The sequence below is a fragment of the Elgaria multicarinata genome, chromosome 6 (genome assembly GCF_023053635.1).
Source record: "Elgaria multicarinata webbii isolate HBS135686 ecotype San Diego chromosome 6, rElgMul1.1.pri, whole genome shotgun sequence".
In the NCBI taxonomy this organism is placed as follows: Eukaryota; Metazoa; Chordata; class Lepidosauria; order Squamata; family Anguidae; genus Elgaria; species Elgaria multicarinata.
In genome coordinates this window covers 16740718-16765755 of record NC_086176.1, presented here as the reverse complement: position 1 = coordinate 16765755, position 25038 = coordinate 16740718, and the positions used below count along the sequence as shown (strand labels likewise).

The following is a 25038-nucleotide window of genomic DNA, read 5'->3' as shown; positions in this document are numbered from 1 at the left end:
AAATAAATTTTAACTTAGTGTTTTAAATTTGTAATTTTGCATTGCTGCTGTTTTTATCTGGTTGAGCTTTTATATTGTATTTTATATTATGGTTTTATACTGTTGTTTTATACTTTGAATGTTTTTAAATTTTGTGAACCGCCCAGAGAGCTCTGGCTATTGGGCGGTATAGAAATGTAATAAATAAATGTAACCGATAAATTCCTCTTGCATGCTCAGGAATTATCACTCTATATTTTAATGTCTATGGTCTCTATGCCGCAAAACGACGGAAGCGCCTCTTCCGCCAGAACAGAAGCCGGCTCCTTGCATTCGAGCCGCGCCCATTCCTGCGCTGAGAGACCTCGCCCACCATTCCAAGCCCCGCCCACCTCCTTCACTTGGCTCCGCCCCGCCCTCTTTCCGGCGTTAGAATTCTCTTATCCGTGCTGCCTGCTGGCCTTGGAATGCGCCCACGCCTGCGCTTGCGCGACCCGTCGGCGTTGGTGCGGCTGCTGACGGATTGACGTCATTCCAGGGCACAGACATTTACCGCTCAGGCAGCTGATGTAATACTAAGTCAGGAACTCTGTGCGTGCTTTACTCGGGGAGGAGGTTCCTCTGAATTCAATAGCGCTTGCTTTCCGCTACAAGCCTTCCCCAACATGGCGCCCTCCTCATGTGGTGGACTACAACTCCCATCATCCCCAGTAGTGTGGCTGGGGGATGATAGGAGTTGTGGTACGACATTCATGGAGAAGAGCGGTGCAGGGGATGGCAACCTTAAGAACAGCCATGCCCGTGCAGGATCAGACCATGAATCCAACCATTTCAGCACTCTGGTTCGATCCTCAGCCGACTGGATATCCCTCAAAGCTCACAAGCAGGACAAAATCTTGTTGTTTTTAGCCCAACTAGCTAGTGTTCTGTGGTTTGCTGCAAAAACATGAGGGGTTTGTTTGTGTATACCTCCTACCTATAGTATACCTATAATGTGGTAACAAATTAACATAAAACACCAACAAACTTAAACAATGCACTCCAATTATTACATATTGTGCTCCCATACAAATATATACCATCAAAAAATACCTGCAGTCCAGGTCAAACTAACCCTGAACACAATCTGCCACTGGAGCCATGTGCTGTGTTGAACTACCGCCTGGCCTCTCATTTCTGGCAGGGTGGGGCCTCTATAGTCAGAGCTCTAAAAAAGCTATCCAAAGTGCTGAGTTCCTTTAGAGTTCTGACTGAAACCCAGAGCGGATACACTGCCCCTCTGACATCAGAGACACCATCCGCCACTGGTACCAAAACTCCATGGCTCTTTCACTACATGGGGTGGGGGTGGGGTGTATGTATGTATGTATGTATGTATTTATTTATTTATTGAAAGGCTGCAGCATATATGCCTATGAACTTAACTGCAAAAGTGGTGTCTAACCTTTTCCCTACACATAATCTTTGCCTATTAAGACTCCCCACAAGCTATTTTTCCACCCATGGGAATGTATTTCAAGCACGCTTCACTGTACAAATGCAACAAACGTTATTTTAATTTCAAGACATTACCTTAATGAAAATACATTAGGGTTGAGCACCACCACCCCAAAAAAGTAATTAAATTGTTTTTAAACGTTTGCCTTACAAAATGCCCTATAGCTTCGCAATTTGTTCCTCTGACAGTCTAGATTCAATTGGCTTTTTTTAAAAAAAACCTTAATGCCCAAACAGGTCTAATAAAGTAGTTTTTTTGGTTGCTCCCATGTAAATCCTTCTCTTCCAAAATGCCCATAGCATGCAGTCTGTTGATAAATGGGACGCTTCAAGTTCAGCTCCCTATAAGCAAAGAAAACACATTTCTGTTATCTCGCTAGCAGTGTATGCTTAAACATGTTTCCTTTTTTAGTAAGACTTTCTAACTTCAATGGAACTAACTCTCTAGTAAGATTGTTAAGGATATTTTCGTTGGAAAATTACAAAAATAAAAATAACAAAAATAGCATTGTCATATAGTTTTATTACAGATTGCTTACACACATAATAACACAACAGAACCTGGTTCACATGATCAGCAAACCATGATTAACAAGCCATAGGTTGTTTATGCTGGCTTGCCTGCTCACCCGCTTCCACTTTGCTAAACAATCCAGGACTGCCCATTCCTGGGTTGTCGTTGCTGTTATAATTTTAATTTTCAACACAATTGTAATAACAACCTGAGATGAGGCAAACCCTTCAGGTACACGCCAGTCATTTGTCAGAAATGGACATTCACTTTGTCCAGTCATTTTCTGAGAAATGAGTCTGCTGCTGCTTTTCAGTGTGTTTAGCCAACAAGTGAAGTTGTAGCTATGATCAACTTTTGGCCATAGAGAGAAGTATAGAGTGAAGACCTGTCTGCAGAGGGGACTTCATGGTTCATTTTGAGCCATCCCTTCTTTTTTGGGGTGGGGGTGGGGGTGTCTACCTTGATGGAATAGTGAGTACTGTCCATTGGAAACAATGGCAAAATCCAGAATTTTAGCATTTTGGCAGAATTTTGGCAGTAGCACATCCTGCCCCAAACAGTGGGGCTGTAACAGCAGCAATGAAAGGAGTTCATGTTCCTTCTAGCTCAAGTCTTATTTCATACAAAAGTACAGCTTTTTAAAACTGTGTTCGTAACCAGTGGGTGGGGGGACCCTGCCAATGTAAATAAAGAGGACGTTCAGACGGGGGAAAATCGCGCTCTGTTTCCTGATTCTCTTCCGCATTTAAAACGAACTGAATTACACGGGAAGAGAGCAGCAATCAGGTGGCCTGTAATATAAACCCTCCCAGCCCATATAGTTTAATGGGACAGTGCCCTCTAGTGGGCATTATATAGCGCAATTTCGACTGCACACAGCAGCAAATCCCGACATATCTCAGAAGAATCGAGGTTTCTGAGGTTTATTTTTATATGGAAAAAAATGGGAAAAGAAGCAGGAGGCTCACAGAGTTGTCAAAATGACCTATGAACATCCATGAGCGGCCAGTCATGAGCGTGCCATAAATCACTTGTTTAAAGAAGCCCAAAGTCTGCCATTATAACCATATGGGCAGAGCAGGAAGGTGGGGGTATTGTGGCTGATTATGGTTTACATCGGCACTGAAAAGTATTCCGTGGCTTTTATACCCATATTGCTGGGAGGGGGAGAAGTGTATCACATCATTGCTGTGTAGTTCGGAGTTGTTACACATCATCCTTCATCTTGAATAGGTCAGGATGGTCAATTAGTCTTTCAGTTTTCACTTTGCCCTCCTATAGCTCCTTCCTCCAAGGTCTGCCAGATTTCAGTCCCTTTTCCCACTCCACACACACATGAATGGAACAAATTGAGGGACTTCAGTTTATTCATTTGTATGGAATGAAAGAGGCTGGGATGGTTACAATTGTCCCAACACTTCCAACCACGTTATCCCAACAGTATGAGAAGGGAGGGGAAATTGTGTTTCTCTTAAAGATTTTCCTGATTAGGATGGTGCCTTTGTGATTCTAGCTTCCCAAGCAACTCTTGGGCTGAGCCCACACTGCCGCTTTCATTCTGAGAGGTTTCTGTTGTTATTTTTGCCCTTGATGTGTGTGCACATTGGTGATGCCCCACAAGGCCCTAACAATGGCTAGGTATCCCGAAATCCATTCAAGAAAGACAAACCTTATGATAGACCCAACACGAAGATCAAAGTTCTTCTGAATGACATCAAGCAGCTCATCTTCTGATCTGTCCGAAGTACCATAATGGAACACTGAGATGGCCAAAGGGTGACTCAGTCCAATGGAATAAGACAGCTGAGGGATATACCAGGTCACCGTAGTAAAAGAGGTCTTGAGTTAGTATGGATACAGCTTGGGCTCTCTTGCAGGTTAATTAATCAATGGGGAATTGAACCTAAGTCACTTTGTTTAAGTCCCACACTCTGCCCACTACACTCTGCTGGTTTGCACTGACACTTAAAATTTACTCTTAAAATAATTTTTTTGGGATGCCAGAGTGAAGTGTTTCTCCAGTTTTACTCTGGAAAGAAATCTCCCTCAGCTTTCAGGAATTGTGGAAACACTGGCCTAATTCATGCCGTTGGTAACCAACGCAAGGCACAACGGTTTTGCATTTAAATTTCCAAGCCCAATTCTAGGTGCTGTTTTTAACCTATAAAGCCCTACACAGCTTGACGGAATGCCTTTCCCGACATGAACCTACCTCAACACTACGTTGAACATCTAAGGTCCTCCTCCGGGTGCCTACTCTGAGAGAAGCTTGGAGGGTGGGAACAAGAGAGAGAGTCTTCTCTGTGGTGGCCCCCCAACTGTGGAACAATCTCCCTCATGAGGCCTGCCTGGCACCGACATTGTCATCTTTTCGGTGCCAGGTCAAGACTTTTCTGTTCTCTCAGGCATTTAACAATATGTAATGCACCAGGGTCTGTTTTTTGGCTCATCGTTTGTAAGGTTGTTATAGAGGTTTTCAATGTATGTGCATTTTGCATGTTTTTGTGGTTTTTAATTTTAATATATATATATATATATATATATATATATATATATATATTTAATCTTATGTGAACTGCCCAGAGAGCCTCAGCTATGGGGTGGTGTACAAATGCAATAAAATAGAAATAAATAAAATATCAGAATGTAACGCATCAAGTGAAAAGCAGCCTTTGGAGCCGTTTCACACCTCACAGGGAGAAATGAGGACTTCCTGAAAACAGTACAGGTATGATGTACACATTAGTCACATTGCATGGTATATTTTTTAGGTATACTTCAAAAGATAACCTACACATACACCTTAAAAATCAACAGGGAAATGACTCTTAGCTGAAGCATTCGTCAGCTTAGAAACTATAGTAAACGAGGAATTCATTGTATAAAAATGAAGCTTATGAGTCAGCATTTTAAATAAACATAGTTAGCTGCATTACCTGTCAAGAAAGCATTATATATATGCCCATATAGTACCCACGAAAAACAGTTAACACTCTTAAAGAAACCATGGCACACATTAGGTAAATCAGTGAAGAGTATCTTGGTGTATATGTTGCATTGTCACTCAAGAGGAAGGGTGAGTGCCCCACAAACTTTATAGTTCAGTACAAAGCTCATAATATTAATAGCTTTTATGAATGCTATTATTATCACCAAGCTGGAAATATGCTTTATACATCCAATTCTTGGTTATTCAAATCATTAAACACCTCCCTAAAATGACTTTCCCATTTGGTGATGGCAATGTAGCCGTCAGTAACAGGGGCTGACCTCCCTTCCATCTTAGGCCTAAAAACTCTAAGGTTTATCCTGGGATTGTCCTGGGGTTGTCCCTGCCTGTTCCTGGGATCCTCTGTGTGTCATTTAGATGCACAGGGATGACCCCGGGACAATCCCGGGATAAACCTTAGGTTTAGCTAAGGCCTTTGGCCTCATCTACACCAAGCAGGATATTGCAGTATGAAAAGGGTATATAAAAGGCAGGAGCCACACCAAGCAGGTTATAACACTATGAAAGTGGTATATAGTCTGTGTCAATGGGCCCCAACAGATGTCAGTGCACTTCAATACCACTAAAAGCAATATTGTGGCTCCTGCCTTTTATATACCGCTTTCATACTGCAATATCCTGCTTGGTGTAGATGAGACCTCTGATACTAGAGCCCAGAGCTTACAGTAAACTTAACTTGGACTTTATACATCCAATCTTTGTAACATTACAGCTTTGGCTCCTGTTAACTGCTGCCTAGAAGGGTAACGATACTGGTCCACAGAAAGACAGGATCCACAACAGCCGTCAATCTGATTGGGTGAAATATCATGGGAAATTGCTCCATTAGGGTGGCCACATGGAAAGGAGGACAAGAAGACATTTGTATGCATGCAGCACCTGGTGAAATGCCCTCTTTATCAAAACAGTTAGAGCTGCAGGAGCCCCGCCCTCTTTTGTATCTGGTCACTCTAGTACAGCTCCTGCAGCTTTAACTGTTGTGAGGAAGAGGGAATTTCACCAGGTGCTGCATGCATAGAAATGACACCTGCTGAAATTCCCTTATCTGTACAATTGTTAAAGATCCAGGAGCCCAGTCCTCCTTTTCAGATGGTCACTCTAGCTCCATGCAGTTTTTAATCAAGAATCATTCAAGATAAACATTTCTTCGAAACTCTTTGGGCACCATATTGTGCATCTGTCCTTTTGTTTTGTTTTGTTCCAAGGTAATACTGGTTTCCTCTTACCTGGACCAATACTCTCCGGCAGAGGCCCGCCTTCACCAAGGACTTCGCCACCCAGCGGGCTGCATACGCTGCTGAGCGATCAACTTTAGAGGGGTCTTTCCCTGAAAAAGCCCCCCCTCCATGAGCTCCCCAGCCTCCATAGGTATCCACAATTATCTTTCTACCAGTCAAGCCAGCATCACTCTAAGAATGAATGAATGAATGAATAAATAAATAGACTCGTCAGGATCTTGGCCAATACAAAGAATATCAAATTCATCCCTCAACAAAAAGAAGCATATTATATTATTTATTAAAACATTTATATCCTGCCCTATATCGCAGTGATCTCAGAGTAGCGTACAGATAAAATCAGACATATAAAATAGAACAATAAATATACAGTTCTAAAACTAATTAAACCATTAATATGGTAGAACCAATATGAAATTTTAAAAGAGTAAAAGCCAATTAAAACAAGACAATGTGCAGGCTGGTGGATTTAGCCATCAAAAGCTTTGTTAAAAACCCATGTCTTAACCTGGCGCCGAAATGAAGCCAGTGCTGGCGCCAGCCAAGCCACCGGGGGAGGGCATTCCACAGCTGGGGGGCCACAACAGAGAAAGCCCTCTCCCATGTCCCACCATGGCGTATATCTCACGTTGGTGGGGCACGGAGAAGGTCTCCTCTGACAGGTCTCGGGCAGGCATATATAGGGAGAGGTGCTCCCTCAAGTATTGTGGTCCCAAGATGTTTAGGGCTTTAAACGTCATTACCAACACTTTGAATTCCGACCGGAAACGTATTGGCAGCCAGTGCAATTCCTTTAAGATGGGTGTTATACGGTCTCTATGAGATATTCCAGTCAGCAATCTAGCTGCTGCATTTTGCACTGGCTGCAGCTTCTGAGTTGTCTTCAAGGGCAGCCCCACGTAGAGTGCATTGCAGTAGTCTAATCGGGAAGTTACCAGTGCATGTATTACTGTGGCTAGTTTATCCCTTTGGGCACAACTACTGAATTTGGCTTAAGGGCAGCCTCCCCAACATGGGGCTCTCCATAGGTTTGGGACTACAACCCCCATCATCCCTGACCATTGGCTATACTGCCTGAGGCTGATGGGAGTTGCAGCCCAAAACATCTGGAGGGCACCAGGTCGGGGAAGTCTGGCTTAATGTAATAACTTCCTTCCTCTCCATTCATTATTCCCTACAGCACAGACTCCAGAAATACTAATCCAGAAGAACAGTGGATTCAGACATGATCGATGCCAGTCTGCAAAAAGTTTTTGTAATTTAGAATCCCAACATCAAGGAAGAAATTCAGCAGGGAATGATCTGGTCCCTAGATAAAGTGGAGCCACCTGGTGGTTATCTGCAGCCACAACAGCTGCATTTAAGAAACAATTTTATTGGAAGCCGCTGTTATCACATTAAGGTAGTTTCCCATATTATATTGGGGAAACACACATTTCCCTACAAGGGTTATAACTTAAAGGAACAATGGTCAATCAGGAGTTCCCAGCAGGACATACCCATATCTCACACAAGGTTTGGAACACAAATATAATTGTCTTCAGAGTAAAGTCCAGAAATTTAAGTCTTAAACCATTGGGATTTCAACCAATATCCTGGTGTCCCCGGTAAAGCCAGACACTCAGAACAGCCATACAATTGGTTGATGGTGATGCCAAGTATTTCCTTAACAAAAGATCTTGGGCTCAGAAGAGAGGTTTGTGGTATGGTGGGTGAGCTGTCTTTTCACACAGCTGCAATATAGAACGGCCACAGATGGAAGAAGGTTGCCAAATGAACATGCTTAAAGGACAAGGGATGTGACCGCAAGACATAATAGTCCACACTGGCAGTTGAAATAAACTGGTTCAGCCTAGAAGGGCATTCCCTCGACAGGTTTGATTATCAGAAGTACCGTACCTTAGGACCACCTTGGATAAATGCTTTACTTGGCAGGAGGTGATAGGTGGTGTTCTCATCCAGGTATTTTGCAGGGATCACTTCTTTCACAACTCTGTCCATCAGCTCTTTCTGTATTTGCTCTAATGGCACCCCAGGTGCATGCTGTACAGAAATGACCAAGGTGTGCACCCGGATTGGCTCTAATGCACCACCAGTATCGCAGTATTCCATTGTGACCTAAGAGATTGGCAATAGGATATCAAGTTTAAACTATTATATTTCAAAGGAACTGTGATTTGCATGGAACTGTGGCGTTAAGTAGCACAATTTGCGTGGGCGTGCAGGCATAAAGGGCCATTTACGGCTGCAATTTCACACAGATTGTGCTATCGGTGGCCGCAATTTTGCGCAAATCGCGATTTCCGTAAATGTTCCCAGCTGCAAATAGAGATTGGGGTGTGTGTGTTAAAAAATGGGAAATCGTGAGCTTGCCTGACTTGATGCACACCAAGTCATGTCAGCTCAGAGATCTTCAAGATGGCATCCAGGGGACTGACCTGGTAAAAAACCCACCGAGCTCCACCCACCCTCCAAATGAATTCCTACCTATGCATGTTTAGACAGAAAGAAGTCCTACAACTCCCAGCATTTCCCAGCCAGCATGTAGTTGTAGGACACGTTTGTCTAAACATGCATAAGACCGAAACCTTATGCTACTTTTACACCACTTGACATCTCGTGATTTCCTAGTAGCTTACATAAAAACACATCTGATACAGTGACCCTAAGCCACAGCGGTTAAGCATTTTGAGCTAAACATCATGGCTTAACATGTTGTGTGAACCATGACTTAGCATGCTCTGTGAACCATTTCTAACCATGGTGGCTACAAACCACAGTTTAAACACGCTCACTAACCATTTGCTGCAAAAGGGTTAGTGGCCTAACTGTGGCTTCGCGTGTTGTCTGAACAGGCCCACTATCAAAACCAATGATCAAATCAATACAAAAGAATAAAGCTTTACAACACAATCAATGAAACAGAGCAGTGTCATGATCACTTATAAATCAGGGAAAGCCTGAATGAACAAATGCATTTTCCAGAGGCATTTGGAACTCGTCTGTTTCCACCTCTCGAACCACACGTGGGAGAGTTTTCCGTGTCAGGCTGCGCGTGATCTGGCATTTTCTGAATGGCTTCGACAGTGACCGTGAGGGCTGTACTGTAGCATCTGAACCAATCCCAAGTCCTGATGATTCCAGTAGGACGTAAGCATGTGCCTGACTTGTTTCAGACCGCAGCTAGGCTCGTCTAGTGGACAATTCTTGCCATTTGACCAACCTGCGTTTTCCCATCCGGTCTAACCCAAGGCAAAGTCCCATTCCTCGCCAGAGACTTCATCTTTGCATTGATTTTATGGGCAAGCAGGATCGTCATGGGCATGCACTCGTCGGTCTCATCGGTGGCATAACCAAACATCAAGCCCTGCAGTGGAATTCACACAGGCATTGCAATCAGTTTACTGGCTCCTTCGACAGGCTATAGCAGTGGTTCCCAAACTTTTTCAGGTAACCGCCCCCTTGGTTCCACAAACTCATGCCCAGTGCCCCCTACCCTACCCTATAAAAATCATTATTCAGAATAGCAGTTTTCAACGACCCACTAAGGAAGATAATAACAATAAAATTCAAAACAGTAACAATTAATTTAATATTTATTCAAAATCCGAAGCACCCACCGCAGGTTTGCCAAGGGAGGGAAAAGAGAGCAAACGCCTCTGTTTTGCAACCGGCGTGGCGGGGCACCCCAAGCAGGGTATGTCTCTTCATTAGCGTTTTGGTGCTTTTGAAACATTTCAATTCACCATTAAAAGGACTCTTCTTAAACGGCATTAATACATGTGTGGATTCTTCCCCTATATGGCCTGGGACCAAATTACCTTCTCCCATAAAAATGTCCCTGGGTTTTAAGACCTTCTGGAGAGGCGCTTCTCTGAAAAGACCACCTTGAGCACCCCCCTGCCACCCCCTTGCCTCTTAGCGCCCCCCTATGCAATCCCACCCACCCCAAGGGGGTGGTACTGCCCACTTTGGGAACCACTGGGCTATAGTTTCCATCGCATCAGAATTAACGTTTCCTACAAATTATTTATGATACCATCATCAGCTTCAAATCCTGCAGCCCAATGGCTGAAATACCCTCCCAGGACATCTTCATAGTGCCACTTCCACTGGAGACTGGTGGCTCCAATGTCGGTGGGGTGGTGTATCCCCTCTGGGTTTCAGTCAGAACCAGTCAGAATTTTAAAGGAATTATCCAAGAGTTCAGCACTTTGGAAATCTCCTTCAGATATCTGACTGGATTTGACTGAAACCCAGAGCAGATTCTCCGCCCCACTGACATCGGAGCCACCAGCCTCCACTGGCCACATCAAACCCCTCCATGATACCTTTGGCTTAATACCTTAAGTCCTTAAAAAAAAGCCTACAGGCCAAATAAGATGTAACTGGGGCTCTTTGTTGGACTTCTGCTGTAAAGTATAAGCGGAATTTCCATATACTGCCCAATTTCCATGTACTGATGCTACATGTGCAACTTTCTGCCAGTAAGTGGAGGTGTAGCCAAAGCCCTGTCCTCCTTTCCATATGGTCACCCTAGTCAAAATGAAGTTTGCAGGCTTCTCAGGGTAGGGGGCTGTCTTTTTTGCTTATGGAACTCTGCAAACTGACAGAACTATGGAAATTATAACAGCAATTACAAGAGTTGACTTATTCTTTAAATAGTATAAATACAGTCATGTTCTGACCATTATTGGAATTATAACCCTATAAATGTCTACTATGGGACTTGCTCTCAAGTAGGGTGACCATATAAAAAGGAGGACAGGGCTCCTGTATCTTTAACAGTTGCATAGACAAGGGAATTTCAGCAGGTGTCATTTGTATATATGGAGAACCTGGTCAAATTCCCTCTTCATCACAGCAGTTAAAGCTGCAGGAGCTATACTAGAGTGAGCAGATACAAAGGAGGGCAGAGCACCTGCAGCTTTAACTGTTGTGATGAAGAGGAAATTTCACCAGATTCTCCATATATACAAATGACACCTGCTGAAATTCCCTTTTCTATGCAACTGTTAAAGATACAGGAGCCCTGTCCTCCTTTTCATATGGTCACCCTATCCCAAGTAAGTGAGCACAAGATATTTCATTCAAGGATTACTTAAGCATCCTTCTTTTTTTTTTTTAGCTCACAAGCCTGATCCCCTGTCCATACATTTTTCTCCAGAGTTCATTGCAGCATCTGAAGTCCATTTCATTTATTCTTACATTTATATCCTGCCTTTTTTCCTTTTGCAAGAAACCCAACGTGGTTTACCCGATCTTCCTTCTCTCCATTTTATCCTCACAACAACCCTGTGAGGGAAGTTAGGCTTAGTGTCAGTGCCTGGCCCAACGTCACCCAGTGAGCTTCATGGTTGAGTGGGGACTAGAACACGGATCTCCCAAGTCTCAGTCCGACACTCTAACCACTACACTGCCTCAGAAGGCTGGATGTTTTCTGACAAAACAGCTATTCTAATCATTGTTCTTTTCCCCCTACAAAACCCATCTAACATTAAATTCACACATAAACATGGCCCGATAGTCTCTTTTCCATCATCTTTCTTTAGTTAGAAAATTTGGGCTATTTATTGGGTACTGCAGTGGTTCAGAAAGAAAAAATGCGTTACCTGGTCTCCAGCTGCAATATCTTCGCCGCTCGGCCCAGAGGAGATGGCATGCTTGATTTCCTGGCATTGCTGTTCCAGAGCTACCAACACAGTGCACGTCTTGTAATCTAATCCTGAGAAGTTAATAATAAGCCACGATACTAGGCAGTTTGCTTGCATAATGTAGGCAGATAAAATGCGCGTACCTCAAGCCAAAGTGACATTTATGGAACTGTCCAATCCTATTACATGTCTCTTCAAACTTAAGTCCCATTGGCTTACTCCCAAATGGGTGCAGGATTGCAGCCGAGACTACTCAGTTGTGAACACAAACAGCAAATCAAGTAATAAAACTGTTCCTGGATACAAAAAGCAAAACAAAAACAAAGGGGGCTGTATTGATCATAAGAAAAAGAAAAAGAAATCCAAAATCCAACCAACCAAAAGATTGCAAAAATGTACAATCTTTCAAAAGCTGATTTGGTGGGTAGGGGGTAATGGGGAAATAAACTTGATGGTGAAGTCATGCTGGCCCTATTCCCAGGCGACTGGGAGAAGGGTAGTTTGGGTAACTACAGAGCAGGAAGAGTTAGCAAAACCAAGAACCGCACAGTGCCACATGGTTAATTAACGCTCCTCGCATCATAGTTAGTCCCCTGGCCTCCCGCGGCCTCCACTGGTTCTCCCAGCGGCCGGCACGCCGGGAAAATGCAGCAAAATTACCACAACATACAAAACATAATTTAAAAAATCAGAAAGCAGTGAGAGCCAGTGTGGTGTAGTGGCTAAAGTGTTGGACTGTGAGTCGGGAGATCCGGGTTCTAGTCCCCACTCGGCCATGGAAACCCACTGGGTGACTTTGAGCCAGTCACAGACTCTCAGCCCCACCCACCTCACAGGGTTGTTATTGTGAGGATAAAATGGAGAAGAGGAGGACTATGTACCCTGCCTTGGGTTTCTTGGAGGAAAAAAGGAGGGATATAAATGTAATAAATAATAAATAAATAAAGCACACAGCTCAGTTCTCTCCAAAAGGCTACAATCTGCTAAACCAGACAGTTTTTTTGCTGTTCTCTTAAATGTCAGGCATGTGTACCTTGCTTGGATTGCACCCATTGTTTTCACAAATGTGCACCTGTTAAGAGCTCCATTTCCTTTCTGTGTCCTTGTAGTCTGTAGTTTCCAGTTTTGTAAGGCTGAGGCTGCATATAGTGATATACCACTTGTGGGTGAGGGGGTATCCATGACGTCTCCAGCCCCAAGGTCAGAACAGGGCCTGGTTAATTGGACTGAGTGATCTCAGCTGCATCCAGGTGGGAACTCCCCTCCCACCCCAGGGTCTGCAAAAGCTGCCCCAGCCGGCCTGTGATTGGCTGACAAGGATCTCCTTGGAGTTGTCAAGGTCTTGAGTATATAATCCGGGGGTTGCCATCACCCATCGCCTTTGCTTTGGACGTCAAGACCCTTTGTTTGGGCCCTGCCCTATTTGAAGCCCTGTGCTTAGGCAGGTCTCCGATATGTATAGGCAGGTCTAGGAAGCTTTGGCCCCGTTCAGACAACACGCTAAACCACGCTGCTTAACCACAAAATGGTTAAGGGGATGCATTAAGGTCAATGCATTCCGTTAACTATTTTGTGGTTAAGCAGCATGGTTTAGCATGTTGTCTGAACGGGGCCTGTGTTATTTTTGCCTTGATGTATTTCTTTGGTTCTTGTACATCTTTTATTTCCCTTTCCCCTTTGTAAATAAATTTACCACCTATTCTACTGTAGCTAGTTGTCTGTGTGCTTCCTTCTAAACATAGGTAGTGCATTCCATACTAAATCCAGAATCCTCTTTTTGGTTACTGCTACTGTTCTAAGCTAGGGTGACCATACGAAAAGGAGGACAGGGCTCCTGTATCTTTAACAGTTGTATTGAAAAGGGAATTTCAGCAGGTATATATGGAGAACCTGGTGAAATTTCCTCTTCATTACAACAGTTAAAGCTGCAGGTGTCCTGCCCTATTTTAAATCTGGTCACTCTAGTATATCTCCTGCACCTTTATCTGTTGTGATGAAGGAGGAATTTCACCAGGTTCTCCATATATACGAATGATACCTGCTAAAATTCCCTTTTTTATGCAACTGTTAAAGATACAGGAGCCCTGTCCTCCTTTTCATATGGTCACCCTAAGCTTAAGTTTAAACTTAGAGATACAGAGGCCAAGTTTGCCCCGCTATTTCATAAGCCTAGGGAGTGTCCTGTAAGGTTTGAGAGTCCCCTGGGTCAGGCTGAGCTGGACATAAGGGGTCGTGGCAGCCTACGTTGCTGGATCGGTTTTCAGCCTGAGCCACTTTTTGTTCCTGCCTACACTGCTGGGAGTTCGGGCAGTTCCCTTCACGGCATCTATAGATAGCACTGCCAGGAATGCTAAAAATAAATGTCTGACCAATAATTATATTAGGAAGAGGCTAACACACGCATGCTCCAAAGCAGCCGTCCCCAACATGAAGCCACCCAGATGTGTTGGACTACAACTCACATTATCCTCAGCCAGAGCAGCCAATGACCACAATGGCTGGGATGATGGGGTTGTTCCAACATATTTAGAGAGAACCAGCTTCAAAAAATCCTACAAGACAATGCTCTTTACACTACTCCTGCTTACCAATCATCACTGAAACTATGCCAGAATCCAATGTTTAGCAGCACCTTTTAACTCAACAAGTTCTCGGAGAAATAATTCCAGAGGAAGTCAAGGTACCACCCCAGATGTTCTGAGGAACATCCAGGGTTTCCCCCCCCCCCCTCTTGCATAGAGTTCATACACTGTCCTTCGTTTCCAGTGGCTCGGTTTGGCAGTACCGTTGGCGAGCCCACAACCCACCTTTGGAAGAGTCATCATAACCAATCTTCTTGATGGTGTCTCTCACTATTTGCTGGTAATCAACGATGGCTTTGGAAGTAATTTCACCACACAGCAAGATCATCCCAGTTTTGGCCACACATTCTGCAGAAACATAGATAGTGCAATGAAGTTAGCTGTACATCACAAATTGGCCCTTTTCCCCACAATGAAAGGTGCATATGCACTCTCTCATAGATGCACTCTCTTATATATTTAGGTCATCTGGTGAGGTCCTGCCCTGGAAAACCTCTCTGAGGTTAGGCTGACATCCATTCCAGAACATTTAGACCTTTTTCTTCATAGAACATTTGCCCAACTGCAAATAAAAACCTTTTTTTTTTCATTCCTCCAGATTTGTGCATTCTGAAGGATGCAGTCTTATTATATACTAGAAGATATTCCAAGCATTGCTTGGGTCCTGAATAAAGTTAATCCGCTTCCCTCCGCGCGTCGCTGATGCTGCTCCTCGATGCTTTCTCAAGGAGTACTACTGAGGAGTGGAGAGAAGTACAGTGGACATGGGCAGCTCCAGGCAAGGCATGCTGGGATGTGAAGCTGTTTCAGAGATCTCAGGCGATCACCTACATGGCCAGCCATGATCCCCCAAGATCTCTACAAATGCCTATACCTCCCAGCATGGTAGCCCCCAGGTGGCCCCATCCTCTGAGAGACGGTTCCTCGACAGTTGCTGGGAGTTGTAGGCATCAGCATAGGATTTGTTTCAAATTGTTTAAAAATAGTTACACCTCCAAAATTTGGGGTTTTGGATTTTTAAAATTTTTTTTTAGGTACATTGTACAGGAAGACCTATCAGTGTCCCAAATTTCAAGTTTGTAGCTCATCTAGAAGTGGGTAAACATTTCCGGACAGACAAATCCCCACACACATGTTCAGCTTTATAGATAGATAGACAGATGCATATGTGGCGTTACACCCCACAAGTCAGTTCCCAAATGTATGTCGGAAGTTTGTAAGTCTGTGGTTTTTAGAATGTTGGCCTGAGTGGGCGGAGTTAGAATGTCTTGGGAGCGGGGAGGAGGGATATATAAGGGAAGGACTGATGGGATTGAGAGAGACTTTTTAGGTACTCTGTGCGTTAACTCTTGGGGTTTAGAGTACTTGGGTCTGGGGAATCTGAGGTTCAGAGTAGAGAGTGGTGTCTTTGGAGTGCACATAGTTGATGTATATTAAACAATACTGGTAATAAAGAAAACTCAAGAGTGATTGTGTGAGAAAGGAAAGCGTGTATGTGAATGGGTGAAAGGATTGGATGAAAGGTTTCAAAAAGGTTTTTAAATGTTGTTTTTTTTAAACAAAGCTTGTGAACTTTTAAAATAAATTTTAATTATTTTGTTTTTAACTACCACAAAAATCCTACGTGTCTGTTTGGCATTTATCATCTGAAGTTTATACATTTAGCACCCACTCTGACAATAATTCACCTCAGCACATATAACTCACAGTGTTTTATTTTATATATTGAAATCCTTCTCCATTTAACCCCTTTCTCAACGTAGTTTGGAGGAAGGTGGCTTTTATCCCTCGCCTCAGGCATATCAAGCGGTGGTGCTTGGCTTGAGCAGGGAGTAGCCGTGGCCAGGCCTGGTGTTCAGAGCCTGTGTCATGGCATACATATAAAAACAATCACTTTAATGCAGGGATGGAGAACCTCTTTCAGCCCAAGGGACGAATTCAATTTCACAGAAGCTCTCCAGGGGAAGCTGCATTATAGGTGCAGCAGAAGGCAAAGGCGGCAGGGCCAAAACCAAACAAATACAAAAAATATGAGTTTAAAACTCTTACTTCCAGTAACAAGGCCTTAGGAGAGGCATTTCAAACTTTTAGAATGGGGGGAAAGACTGCACAAAAGATGGCAAGCCAACAAACAATTGATGGTTTGGGGAAAGGAGCATGGCTGTGTCTGGAGAACCCCAGGAGGGCTGGATTGGGACCGCAGGTGGCCGGATTTAGCCCTAGGGCCTGAGGCTCCCCACTCCTGCCCTAACGAAATACAACGTTTGAGCCCTCTGTAATTTGCTCTTCTGCTTATGCTCTGCTAAACCGTAGATATTAGAAAAGGCTTACCACAAGCAACCTTGGCATCTGGATCAACCTTCATATGAGCATCAAGAACAGCATCACTGATCTGGTCACACATTTTATCTAGAGAGAGAGAGAGAGAGAAATGAGCTCCCCAGAGAGGTCTGCCTGGCGCCTACACTGTACTCTTTTCGTCGCCAACTTTTTATTCTCTCAGTATTTTAACACTGAATTTTAACTTAAATTTAAATTTTACTGTTCTAACTCTGTATTTTAATCTTATATCAATTTTGCTGCGTGGTTTTTATCCTGGTTGTGCTTTTTATACCGTATTTGGTATTTGTGTTTTTAACCTGTTGGTTGTTTTATTATGGTTTTAATTTTTGTGAACCGCCCAGAGAACTTCAGCTATTGGGCGGTATAAAAATGAAATAAATAAATAAATAAATCCCACAAGTAGCCATAATTCAGGCAGTTCTCAGTTGTATGAGAAGAACCATAGCTATACCAAAACAAAGCCTGTCATTGTGCTGTAGGATGGTTCTTGGAAGCTGAATTCTTCATAGGTATTCAGTAGGGTGACCATATGGAAAGGAGGACAGGGCTCCTGCATCTTTAAACAGTTGTATAGAAAAGGGAATTTCAGCAGGTGTCGTTTGTATGCAGGCAGCACCTGGTGAAATTCCCTCTTCATCACAACAGTTAATCAAGTCAATCAGTATGTTTATTGCTCAATCCACAGATCATTGCAACACATACAAGCTTGACATTTTGCTATACTATACATGATAAAAATTACATATGGATAAAAATGACATATGGTTAAAAATTACAGCTATCAAAAACGTAACATGCATTGCTAAAAGGATAGTAAGGTAGGAGCACAGCGGACATACAAAAACCTTTAATTCCTTCTCAATGACATTTCATTTATGTCTCTGAATCTTTATAACAACACACTCCAATTGTATCTAAATACTTTGCTCTACGTCTATTAGCCTTCACTGCAAATAGTGCAACCCTTTGTAACACATATGGGTTGGTTGAATATAATAAATAACACAGTTTTTCCTTAGTATTTCACTTTCTTTAAAAAAGGCTCTAAATAACACAACAGTTAAAGCTGCAGGAGCCCTGCCCTCAGTGACACCTGCTGAAATTCCATTTTATATACAACTGTTAAAGATACAGGGGCCCTGTCCTCCTTTCCATATGGTCACCCTATATTCAGTTGGCCTTGAAGTCAACCCCAGTATTGTTCATTTTCATTAACATTTTGAGGGCACTATCCTATACATGTGGAGACATGCTAGCAGATATAGATCTTTTTTCTGTCTAAACATTCAGATGATTGCTCCTCAACTATGGTTTTCAAAGGAGCCCAAGAAGAAATGAAACACTGCTTTCTTGTTCTGGCTTCTGACAGAACCAACCCTATCCACATTCTCCACATCATGCTTAATTTTGCACTCCTCTATCAGGTCTCCCCTTTGCCTCCTTTTTTCCAAGCGAAACAATCCCAGCTGTTGTAACCTTCCCTCGTAGAAGAGATGATCCAGTCCCTTGATCATTTTAGTTGCCCTTTTCTGCACTTTTTCCAGCTCTACAATATCTTTCTAGGTGTGGTGACCAGAAACGTACATAGAATACAGTGTGGTCACACCTTAGATTTGTATAACGGCAGTATGATACTGGCAGTTCTATTCTCAAGTATCATATGGTTAAACATATGCAAGTTTAAACAGGAAAAAAAGTCTTGCAACTCCCAGCATGTTCAGACAGACTTTTTCCTGTCTGAACATGCACAGGATTGCACCCTAAACCTATCATCTGGAAGAGACATGTCCTGATTTGCCCTAGCAAAGTCAATGGCATCTGAGATAAGCTTAGGTGAGCATATGCCTCAATGAAACTAGTCCTGTGCAGAGGTTTAGTAATAAGGATTAGCATATGCATAGCACTTTTGGGTGACCAAAGTGATTCACATGCATTATCTTGCTGTAATCTTTAGAACAATCCCATAGGTGGTAAGAATCATCCCCATATTCCAGATGTGGGGGGAGGCATTGAGATTAAGATGGCATGACTTTCTTAAGGCCACCAAGGGGGAATTGTATGACCTTTTCTGTCTAAACATTTATTTATTCATTCATTTATTTACTGCATTTCTATACCACCCAAGAGCCGAAGCTCTCTAGGCAGTTCACAAAAATTAAAACCATAAAGTACAACTTAAGTATAAAACTTTAACCACAATATAAAAACACAACCAGGGCAGCAATGCCGAGATTTATAAACTAAAACTGAGCAGCAATGCAGAGGTTTAAACTAAAACCGAGCAGCAATGCAGAGATTTAAAATACATATTTAAAAGAGCAAGTTAAAAAACCAGGACAGGCATAGGATTGTACCCTTAGCCACCATTTTTTTGGGAGGTGCGTGTGTGGGGTGTGTGTGTCTCCCTATGTAGAGCTTTTCTACACATTCTGCTCATGGATGGATTGAAGAGTAGGCAGGCACAGATATGATTCTACTCATCCCCCATGTGTACATCATATATCAGCAAAGGGCTGTTAGGAAGCAGTTATGTAAAGAAACCATTGCACTGGAAAATCTGAGACGTTCGGGCATTCACCAGTATTCTGCCTTGACTGTGGGAGCATTATCTATCCACCGCCCCAAGCGGCCTGCAGGTCTCTTGTAGTTAACCCAAAATAACACTTCTGAGGAGTACGAAATCAGACCCTGAACAAACATACCATGCATTGACCTGCAACGTTAAGCCAACTGAACCATTAGGAGGGGATGGGTCAAAAATGGCAAACCCGGTAATGTTGGAAGCTGCCACTCTTTCAGAAGCTGAGAGGCCGGCGAAAGGCTATTAAAAAGTTACATTCTGCACATATCTAGTTGCTGGAGAGCAAGCCTGCATTGACCCACCTGAATGTCCTTCAGAAACGGACTCAGATGTGAATAGAAATCGCTTCGCTTTCGTTCGGGTGTCGCACGACATGTTACCCAACAAAAATGTATCTCCAGAAAGAGACCCAGATGAGGATGAGATCTGCAGGAACTGGTTTCCACTTGCCATACATGGAAGGGAAGGGAACTGTGGGGAGTGATTAGCTACTTACTTATATAAAAACTGCTGTGTGGACTTTCTAACAATTGATTATTCAAAGTCCAGAAGATTAAAATGGCTCTTAACAGGCATAGCACTGTTTTAACACTCCAGTGTCCTCTGTGATCTTTGCTTATCTGGCTCCAGTCCAGACAATGACATTCGCTGCAGCCCCTGGCTCTCTCTCTCTCTCTCCCCTATACTTTCTTATGCTCCCTTGGCTGTACCTTTCCGTGCCCCATAAAATACTTTGCCACACCCTCCACGTTAAATTGCGACACCGTGCCGCAGTAGGTTGCTAAGCTCTTTCGAAATGGCTTACTATGCCCTCAAGCGCAGCACGACTGTTGTTCTAGCAGGTGGGAGGAAAATGATCAATACGCTTTCAACTATTTCTTTGTGCTATGTCGCTTTCCTTTTTCTCCCTTGAGGGCATCATCAATCTGAGGCACGAAAACAAATCCATGATTTCAAGTGAGTCAATATCCAACTTAAATAGCAGACGTGGCTTTGTCGAAGAAAACTTCTCTGAGTCAGGTCTGACAGTTGAAGCTTTATTCAGATACTGAACCGTTCAGGAGAGGCCCGTTCCAAAGGCCTGGTCTGGTGCAGCTCTGCCTGTGGGCGGCAATACTTGGATATTTGTAGGCAGTAAGAAAGGAAGAACAAAACAGCGCCACTGCCAGTGTGGCATATTGCAACAGCGCATGTGTGACCTCTCCACTCCCTTTCCCCCACTTCAACATCTTTTACGTGATCTGTGTTTACAAAACAAAAAGAAGCGAAGACAGGACGGCTGTACCATGTCATGGCTGATCTCAAGCTTGCTTGCATAAACCTCTTTCTTTACCCAGGCCTTATTACATACTTAAGACATTCCAGCACATGTACAGAGTTCATCTTTTACAGAAATACATTGGTATCCGACATGTGTGTGTGTGTGTGTGCGCGTGTATGAGAGAGAGTGTGTGCAAAACCTGTTTTCTGCACCCACTGGAATCACTTCGTGTCATACGGGAAAATGTGTGGCTCCTTTACAAAAAACGCCCTGCTCAGAGGGCATCCGTTTCCCAGTCTTCTTGCAAACAGCCATGCAAGTACATTCTTGTACTCTAACAGTCAGGAAAAACTTCCTGACTATTAGAGCAGTACGACAATGGAATCAGTTGCCTGGTGAGGTTGTGGGCTCTCCCACACTAGAGGCCTTCAAGAGGCAGCTGGACAACCATCTGTCAGGGATGCTTTAGGGTGGATTCCTGCATTGAGCAGGGGGTTGGACTCAATGGCCTTGTAGGCCCCTTCCAACTCTGCTATTCTAGGGTGACCGTCAGGATTTCCCCGGATTTGTCCTGGTTTTTGTTCTTTCCAAAGTGTCAGGGGGGATTTTCTATAATTTTCAATAATGTCCTGGAATGACACACCTTCCCCTTTAAGGCTGCCATTAGCATGGCAGGAGGGAATGACATGCTTTCTTGAGGCACATCATTCCCCCACCCCGAGCTCCAATTGAGGTCTTAAAGGGGAAAGTGGGTCATTCGTGGACATTATAGAAAAGGCCCCAATTGGAGTGGATGGTGGTGGTACAGAATGAAATCCTTTCCCCTCCTCCACTCCAATCGGGTTCTTTAAGGTGGCGGGGGAATAACGTACTTTCTGCAGGACTCAGAAAGCTGCTTCCCCACACACACACTAGGTGTCCTCTTTTTTGGTATCCCAAATATGGTCACCCTAGCTATTCTATGATTCTATGATTCATTTCTCACTTGACATAGCCTGAGGCACTGGTGTTGTAGTGAGCATTCAGAGCTAATCCCTACCGGCTTCAAAGACAGCCCTGCTCAAAAGCCTCCACAGAGCTCCGGTACTCCCCTATGGGTCTATATTTATCAGCCCTGGAAAAAATGGAGAGAAAACACAGGGAAGTTCACCATTTGTAGGATTGCTTCACCAATCTCTCCTCCACACATATAAGAATGTCACCTTCTAATACAAAAAAAAAGTAAAAATCCTCCCAGTTGTATTTATTATATGCTGCATTTTAATCCTGCTTTTCAGACAATTCCTGTTGCCCAAAGCAGCTCACATCAATAAATGAGAGAGAGAGAGAGAGAGAGAGAGAGAGAGAGAGAGAGAGAGAGCATGCTAAACCATGATGGTTAAGCATTTTGAGCTAAACATTATGGCTTAGCATATTGTATGAGCCCATGTGAGTTGTGTGAACCATTCCTAACCATGGTGGCTACATAGCCACGGTTTAAACATGCTCACTAACCACGTGCTGCCAAAGGGTTAGTGGCCTAACCATGGCTTAGCGAGTTGTCTGAACAGGCCCACACAGAGAAGCAAGTCCTACCACCAGGCTTACAAACTAAAATGGCAGGACATAGGAACATAGAAAGCTGCCTTTTGAGTTACACAATTGAACCATCTAGCCAAATATTGTCAACACTGACTGGCAGCAATGATTCTCCAAGGTTTCAGGCTTCCATTTCCCCCCCTACCTTTACCTGCAGATGCCAGGGGTCGAATGTACAACCTTCAACACACACCCTATCACACCGAGAAACAGCTGCTCCCAACAAACACACAAGGTAAGGGGAGTGTTAGGAAAAGGAAGAGGAGGGAGGCCAGTTTTTCAAAGCCTAGAACATGGTGGTGAGATATCAGCAGCCATTTAAATGCACTCCTGGCCAGGCTGATCTTCCCTTGCTGGTGTTCTTGCTTGGATGAAGCTCTGCCTTGTTCCTTAGGCCAATGGTTTGGGCAAACACATTAATTCCCCTTTCTTCTGCAGTCCCAGTAAAATACATCCCAAAACTGAACAGATATCAATGGCTAAAGCACACCTGTTCACCCTTCTAGTAGAAATGTCTCTCACCAAGGCACAAATTGAGTAGCAAAATGCATTATGGAGTTGCTTTAATGCAGAATACATTTTTGAAGTAGTAAAAAAAAAAAAATTACTTGCGTGAGGATGGGAAGCCAAGCTACTGCTTTCCATATTGTGGCGGCCCACCTTTGGAACACATCATCCAGGAAGGTGGTCTGTTATATTTTCGGCACTAAGGGAATATCGTTTTATTTGCCTGTGCTTCTAGTTTATTTTAACTTGTGGTTTTACCTAGCTTTTATAGATGCTCACTCTGTTGCTATTTTTTGCTGAGTGAATAATAATTTGCTTTGCTTTTCTTTCTTTCTTTTTGCTTTAAGGTTACTATGTACAGCTTCGGGTGGAGGTTGCTTGTATATGAAAAGTGCTATAAAAATGTTTGAAATAAATTATCTAAATAAATAAATGGGCCCTTGCAGACACACCATAGACATCACTGCCCCAAATGCAGTTGCTTGTCAAAATAGGGGCCAATCCACCTATTCAGATGCCAATAATCAAAAACACATCATAAACCAATATAGAAAAATCAAATTAGGGGCAATGCACATGCATGTGTGAACTGGCTGACACTCTGCAGGCAGAAGGAGAGCAGGGAAGGTACAGACATACTGTATTTCTTCGATTCTAAGACGCAGTTTCCCCCCCATATAAACATCTATAAAAACGGGGTGCGTCTTAGAATCGCAGGTCATTTATTATTCCTTAGAATCAAAGCTTTTTTTCTGTTGGTGGTACTGAAATTAGTGTGCGTCTTACAATCGATGGCGTCTTAGAATCGAAGAAATACGGTATTTATTTTCCCAGTCATTTGACATCAGCTTGTAGCGGACTGCTTATTTTGGTGTTCATTCCAGGCTGTCAGTGGGGGAAGATTATGTGAATTTGCGGATGAACATTTCATAGTGGATCGTATTCCGATCATGTTTTTGTGGTATTTAGATTTATTGGTATAATTGTGGTGATTGTCGTTTATACTGATTTGAGTGTTGTTGTTTCCTGTAATATTAATCATGGATCTCTGTGTTGTGTGTTCCCCATGCTGGCTGGAGCAAGCTGAAGGTTGCAGGACTTTTTTCATAGAATCATAGAATAGTAGAGTTGGAAGGGACCTATAAGGCCATCGAGTCCAACCCACTGCTGAATGCAGGAATCTACCTTAAAGCATACCTGACAGATGGTTGTCCAGCTGCCTTTTGAATGCCTCTAGTGTGGGAGAGCCCACAACCTCCCTAAGTAACTGGTTCCATTATCATACTGCTCTAACAGTCAGGATTTTTTTCCTGATTTCCAGCCAGAATCTGGCTTCCTGTAACTTGAGCCCATTATTCCATGTCCTGCACTCTGGGAAGATCAAGAAGAGATCCTGGCCCTCCTCTGTGTGACAACCTTTCAAGTTTTTGAAGAGTGCTGTCATGTCTCCCCTCAATCTCCTCTTCTCCAGGCTAAACATGCCCAGTTCTTTCAGTCTCTCTTCATAGGGCTTTGTTTCCAGACCCCTGATCATCCTGTTTGCCCTCCTCTGAACACGCTCCAGCTTGTCTGCATCCTTCTTGAAGTGTGGAGCCCAGAACAGGACACACAATACTCAAGATGAGGCCTAACCAGGGCCAAATAGAGAGCAACCAGTACCTCGCACGATTTGGAAGCTATACTATTAATGCAGCCCAAAATTATTATTATTATTTATTTATTTATTTATATAGCACCAACAATGTACTTGGTGCTGTACAAAATATACAAATAAAACAGCGATACCCTGCCAAGAGGCTTACAATAGCATTTGCCTTTCTTTTCTGTCTAAACATGCATAGGACTGCACCCTAAGTGGCTTCCAGAGTGCTTTTTTTGCAGCGGAAAGCAACGCATAAGTGGTAGGAGATAATAATAATAATAATAATAATAATAATAATAATAATACAACAGGTCTCAAGCTGATGGCTCTGATTTCGGTGGGGCTGCGAATGCACTCTGGTGTCACACAGAGCCACGCAGAAGTCTAAAGGAGCTCTTCGAGGTACTGAACCTACGTTGGGAATAGGGTCCAGCACCTTGGATAGTTCCTTTAGAGTTCTGGCTGGTTCTGATTGAAACCCAGAATGGATTCACAGCCCAGCCCCCCGAAATCAGAGCCACCAGCCTCCACTGCATCTCTCTGGAAGTGGAAACACGCCGTCGGCTGCCTGTTCGTTCCCTCCGCGTCGTCCCCCGCTTTGCTGCGGCTGAGGAAGCTCAGCAGCACCGCCTTGGGCGAAGGCCAGGAGCAG

General features: G+C 43.5%; 1 protein-coding gene across 1 annotated transcript; it reads right to left on the bottom strand.

The window, feature by feature from the left end:
• Window positions 1–1176: 1176 nt before the first annotated feature.
• Window positions 1177–19884, bottom strand: LOC134400213 (S-adenosylmethionine synthase-like). The gene is made up of 9 exons (XM_063128509.1): window positions 19701–19884; window positions 16806–16883; window positions 14700–14822; window positions 11851–11963; window positions 9462–9605; window positions 8138–8356; window positions 6227–6409; window positions 3660–3793; window positions 1177–1818 (listed from the first exon to the last, which is right to left on the bottom strand). Exons 1-9 carry the CDS (start codon window positions 19849–19851, stop codon window positions 1716–1718), a joined length of 1248 nt encoding a protein of 415 aa, XP_062984579.1. The 5' UTR covers window positions 19852–19884; the 3' UTR covers window positions 1177–1715.
• Window positions 19885–25038: the final 5154 nt, after the last annotated feature.